This window comes from Clarias gariepinus, chromosome 7 (genome assembly GCF_024256425.1).
Source record: "Clarias gariepinus isolate MV-2021 ecotype Netherlands chromosome 7, CGAR_prim_01v2, whole genome shotgun sequence".
Classification (NCBI taxonomy): Eukaryota; Metazoa; Chordata; class Actinopteri; order Siluriformes; family Clariidae; genus Clarias; species Clarias gariepinus.
In genome coordinates, this window is record NC_071106.1 from 39,941,501 (window position 1) to 39,947,500 (window position 6,000).

At 40.2% G+C, this 6,000-nt stretch overlaps 1 protein-coding gene across 2 annotated transcripts; it reads right to left on the reverse strand.

The window, feature by feature from the left end:
- Window positions 1–1,004: 1,004 nt before the first annotated feature.
- calub (calumenin b) lies at window positions 1,005–5,943 on the reverse strand. 2 transcript variants are annotated; one of them, XM_053501184.1, is made up of 7 exons: window positions 5,856–5,943; window positions 4,298–4,581; window positions 3,616–3,809; window positions 3,269–3,435; window positions 2,739–2,799; window positions 2,414–2,613; window positions 1,005–2,109 (listed from the first exon to the last, which is right to left on the reverse strand). In XM_053501184.1, the coding sequence occupies exons 2-7, from the start codon at window positions 4,519–4,521 to the stop codon at window positions 2,005–2,007; spliced, it is 951 nt and encodes a 316-aa protein (XP_053357159.1). In that variant the 5' UTR covers window positions 4,522–4,581; window positions 5,856–5,943; the 3' UTR covers window positions 1,005–2,004. The 2 variants fall into 2 exon arrangements, with proteins under 2 accessions (XP_053357159.1, XP_053357160.1); XM_053501185.1 differs by having other exon boundaries at window positions 5,729–5,866.
- Between the last annotated feature and the right edge of the window lie 57 nt (window positions 5,944–6,000).

Below are 6,000 nucleotides of genomic sequence, written 5' to 3' on the forward strand. Positions count from 1 at the left end.
TTTTTGTATTATTTAATTTTAGTTATTTATTTAATAGTTTGTGTGATGCTTTCTTTCTTCCTTTTTAACAATATTTTTGAGCAATATTTCGATATCTTAAGAAATTTTGTGACTTCTCTTTGTACCCCACCTGCTGCAATGGTGTGATAGCTCTCTGGCACCTCCTGCTGGAGGGTAAATGAAGTGTATTGCCAGAGTTTTGCTGAACAAAAAAGAAAGAAATGTAAAATGAAGTCTGCTTCAAGCGTGGAGACTCTGCTGAGCTGAAGATGGTTTACATCAACACACTGACTCTCTCTTTCTGTCACTTAATTTATTTTCTATTAAACTATTTTTACTGGAATTTGCTTTTTTAAAGGAAAAAATAACATTTAACCTTAAGATTTTTTTTTACGTGTCTCTGTGATCCAGAAACCTCCTGCCTCCTCGTCACACGAATCCCGAGTGTATCAAAATAATTTAATGACTCAAAATAATAATAATAAGAAGAAAATCATTCAAAAAAATTAGTATTGAAACACGTTTACTCAGTTCCCAGGTGACAAGCTAAAAGATTTATGAGTGAGGAAATTAAGCTTGTGTTACATATCAAATTATTTTTTAGGTTTTATTTGTTTATGTATTAAAAAATTAAGAAGTGTTAAGTAAATTTTTATTTATTTACTTGTTCATTTATTTAGTTATCAATACAAGTTGAAATATTAAAAATCTAACACTAATTCTGAGTTATTATTTAATGTATTTATTAATTTATTTATTAAAGGAAAAAAACTATTAATTTTATTCTGGAGATCTAATTTGATTAGAAAACTTTTTTTTACTTTCTGTAATATTATAGTACATGCACTTGTCCTTTTTTTATATACAAATTCCTTATCTATAAAACAAACAAATGATAAAAAATGTTGTGCACCCCGTGTGGGCGGAGTCAAATGACCTCAGCTCAGTGATTGGTGTAAGAGTGCAAGGAAAAAAAATTACATTAGTGCAGACGAGAAAGTGTGTTTTTTTTTCCATTATATATATATTTTATTGTGAAAAGCTCTTGGGTGCAGGACGCGTGCGCACACACACACACACACACAGTACATGTCTACAAATCAAACATACAGTTGTGTACAGAAGCTGCACTGTATTTCAGTCTCACACACTCACAGGGAAAAAATAAATCATAAAGAATTCCTATGAGTGTTGGAAAAGGAAGCTCAGTGAACACTGGAATTTCTGACTCAAGTAATAATAATAATAATAATAATAATAATAAAGCATTAATAAAGATCAGACGGCGTGTCACCGCGCTCATGATCGAGAGGAAGAGCGTGTAGTGCCGAGTAAACACAACAAAGCAGCAGGGTTCTTACTCTTATAAAGCGTTATAACACTCTTATGAAATGAGATCTGCTTCAGTATTAAGGATTGTTAGTGAGACGGACGCTCAGAGTGTGTGTGTGTGAGTGAGTGTGTGTGTGTGCGTGTGTGTGTATAATGGTGCTGCTTGTGAAAAAGCACCATGATGTATAGTGAGCGTGACTATATCCTACATGACATCATCGTGGGCCGGAGAGAGAGAGAGAGAGACGGAGTGTGGCATCCCGTGATCCGGCAGAATCCTTACACACGCACACGCACGCACACACACACACACGCGCGCCGCTGGAGGGACCTGAACACTTCAGAAATGCCTTTATACAAAATGACTCTGGAATACTTCAAGTGTTCAGTGCATTAACACACACACACACACAGAAATAGACACACACACACACACACACACACACACATGCATCTATCTATAGAATAAACTTAAAATGTCCAACATAAAAACAAACTAAATTCATCACAAATTATTTCCTTATCCAAAAAAAACCCCTAGAAAACTGTAACTGTACATAACTCTCTCTCTCTCTCAGTTATGGAAGTTTTGATCGATTGAGATCATTTATGAGGAATCAGGAAATAAATTACAGTTCGTTCTGCTTCTTTTCACACGCAGAGCCGTCGGGATTAAAACTCGTCGTGTCGGACTAATGCCTCGCCGAAATCCGTCGCCTGGCTCCCCACGAACAAGTCGTACTTATCCACGATCTCCTGCTTCGTCAACCGGCCATCCTGCATGCACACACACACACACACACACACACGTTAGAACTGCAGTCTGGATGTGCAAATAAAACATGCAATATATAAACAAGACGTATAATATGCAAATGATCCCTAACGAGTTGTTTCTTTAACGAGTATGTGTGTTCTGTAATCTTGCCACCATTTCTGGGTCAGTTTTATAAAATAAAAACAGCCACTCGTGTACTGGTACGCAAATGCACCATGTCATTCCTAAAAAGTAGGGGAAAAGGGTGTGGCATCTCTAATTTGCATATCCATAGGACCTGATTGACATGCGTCTCACACGCACCTTGTCTGTGTCTGACTCGTACAGCAGGTGTTTGGCCTCGGCCTCGGCGTGATCGTAGTCCGATGGCAGAATCCAGTCTTTCGTTTCTTCCTTATCCATCCGTCCATCTTTATTTTTATCTCTGAACTCTGTGAACTGCTCTCGCTCCGTCCTCACCCACTCGGGCTCTGAGGCGTCTCCGTCCTGACTGTACATATCACCTGAGAGACAGACCGAGACACAGAGACAGGCAGAGACAGAGAGAGAGAGAGAGAGATAATGAAGCACTCTGTGTCAAAGGCACCAATACCTCAGACACCCACCACATCGCCCCACCCCTCCTTACCGATGTACTCCTCCAGGTCAATAAACCCGTCTCCATTTTTGTCGATGTCTTCCATGGTCTCCTAACGAGGATGAAAAAATAAATAAAATAAAATAAATAAATAAATAAATAATCGGGCCTAAAGCAGAACCATGTGGTTCTCCCTCTGGCTCATTTACCAGATTACAATGATGATGCTAATACGACAATAATAAGAGCGGAAGGTGAGCCTAGATTAATAACTATTTAATTAAAAATCAAATAAAATCACTGTAACTGTTAACGAAAATAGAGGAGAATTTAAATAACACATACCCACGTGAAGGTGTAAAAAACACTTAAGGAAATAAATATATTTGGTAATATGTAAATAAGTCCTTCATTATGTTAATGACCCTCACTATATGCAAATGTGTCTTACAATTAGGAGTTAACGCAGGTCGATTATTAAAATGGATAATCAGCAAGGAACATTGCAGCTAACTCCGCCCCTCCCCTCCCCCCGTGTGTCCATGCTTCCCCCCCATGCAGAACCCATATGGGGACCGTACCAGAACCACAATGTCCTGCATGTAGCCGTACTCCTCCGGGTGCAGGAACGCCGTGAACTCCTCGCGGTTCGCCCGCATGTCTCCGTCTTTATCCGCCATTTTAAAGCGCCGCTCGTCTCTGCTCATCATCTGCTTGTAGTTAAACCCGTCCTCAGGGTCCGACTCGTCTACACACACACACACACACACACACACACATCATCATCATCACCAAAAAAAACCAGATCTTTATCATATCTGTCTCAGTGTGTGAGTGTGAGCGAGTGTTTGAGCGAGTGAGAGTGAGTGGGTGAGTGAGTGTGTGTGAGTAAATGAGTGTGTGAGTGTGAGTGAGTAAGTTCACAAACCGAGGACGTAGCCGTACGTAGCGTTCTTGTACTCCTCCCAGGACACGTGTCTGTCCGAGTCGAGGTCGTGCGCCTGCCACTGTCGGTCCACGTCTTCGTAGATCCAGCGCTTCTGAGCGTGTTTAATCCAGTTTTTCATCTCGTCCGCCGTCACGAAGCCGTCGTGATCCTCGTCGATCTTCTCCACGATTTTACTGCAGAGAGACACGACCGCGATCACACACACAACCAACGCAGGGGGGTGCCAGCAGTTTTAAGCAAGAGCAGGTGTGTAATTATTTTTACTCATTATAACAAACTGTTTATTACGGTTTATAGAAATGACTCTCATACAATCAAAAACATGAACAAAAAATGTTTAACTTTTACAATAAATAATTTGAACTAATGAACTGAATGATTTCTGCTGCTATTATTATTATTGTTTAATAGTTACATCACTGACACAGAATTACACAGATGACATTTTTTTAGATTTGGTCCTATAAACATAAATTTTAAATAATAAGCTTTTCAGCCTCATGTTTTATTCATGATGTGGGCGTGGCTGCTCTTGGCTGTCGGAGCTCCTGCAGGACGAGGTGATCCCTGTAGAACATTACACTCATACACTTCAACATCCAGCAAGAGAAGGCGTGTTGATGTGGCATGGTGCGTGTTCTGGTGTGTGTGAGATTTATACCCGAGCCTCTCTTTGCTCTCCTCTGGAGTAAGCTGGTCGAAAGTCTTGGCCTCCTCCTGGCCGAGGAAGGCTTCGTGATCGTAGTCGAAGTTCTCGTCGTCATCGTGCTCCTTGTCGCTGAGAGGAGAGTCGTGATGGACTCGGTCCTTCTTCTCCATCGGCTTAGTGGAGACGTGAGCAGCACAAAGCGCGACGCACAGCAGCAGCAGCGGCCTGAGATCCATCCTGTCTCTCTTCACTTCCTGTTTCACTTCACTTCCTGTCTCAGCAAGGAGGAATCAGACCTTCATGGATTCAAAACAGACACACACTTAATGTCATCCAAATACACACTTACATAAACACTAGTATTAGCACGCATCGCTGGCAGTTAATGAGTTTGTAGACAGAATTAAAAGGTTTAATCTAATTATAATCTGATCTTTAATAGTGATGTTATTATTATTATTATGATTATTATTTGAGGTTGAAGCCCACGTCCATGTCTGTGTGTCTCTCTGTACAGCAGAACTCTCTGTCTAAGTTATTAATACAAAGAAATCCCATTCTGTAAGGTTGAGTATCTTACGCCTTGTTTACACTAAGTTGTCCTTCTTTGGTGCTCAGACAAATACACTCCCTGTTCGGTAATCGGAGAGTGAATCACAGATGAGAAATGGAAAAAGGAGATAAAAGGATAACGATGAAGTTTTGTCTTAAAACCACTCCAGCGTGTTAAAATTCACTTATACCACTTCAGCGCTGTTATTTCAGCCAAAGTGAAAATATGAACTAATCCCAGTCAAAATATTCACTTTATCTTTATAAATTTCTAATTAATATCTATTGGTGCAGGTGTTTGTTTACATTGAGACAGCAGCGCATTAGTAGATTATTTTACAGTAGATTATTAAATCCCACACATAACTGTTCATAACATCACTTTTACTCCACATTTAGATTCACTGATGGTGCAGATTAAACTTCAGACAGAGATCTAAGGACTGCAGGAGATTCAGTAACGTCTAGACAGACAGTTTTGTGCGATGCTGCTGAGACAAAATCTGACTGGAGAGACAGAGAGACAGAGAGACAGACGGAGAGACGGACAGACGGAGAGACAGACAGACGGAGAGACAGACAGGTTTCAGGTCCTCTAATGTAAGAAAAGTAAAGATCATTAAAAGAGTGAGTTCTAACCCAATGTAGAGACAAAACCTTTCCTTTATTTATATAGATTTTATACACATGATGGTTTAATGACCATAAAATGTTTTGATAAATATTACATGATGATTATAAATCTGACACATTTTAATTCTCTCTTTATATAACAGTTATTTTTGCTTCTTTAACGGTTTCTTCAGTACTTTGGTTTTAGAAGGTAATATTCTGTATGAAGTCTGCAGTGTGTGTGTGTGTGTGTGTGTGTGTGTGACATCACCTCCTCACCTCCGGTATTAAACTCCACACACACCTTCACTAAACTCAGGAATTCCTCAATAAAACACGATAACTCGGGGTTAAACACACTCCTCACACTCACCTCACACACTCGTTACACTCTCGTTACACTCACCTCACACACTCCTCACACACTCCTCGGTGTTTCTTCACAAGCCGGCGGAGGAACAAACGCGTCCCGGATGTAAACTGTTCAACTTTAGACCGACTTCCTGTGCAGAACTGGAGCTCTGACCAATCAGCGTCTGCATACAGATAAG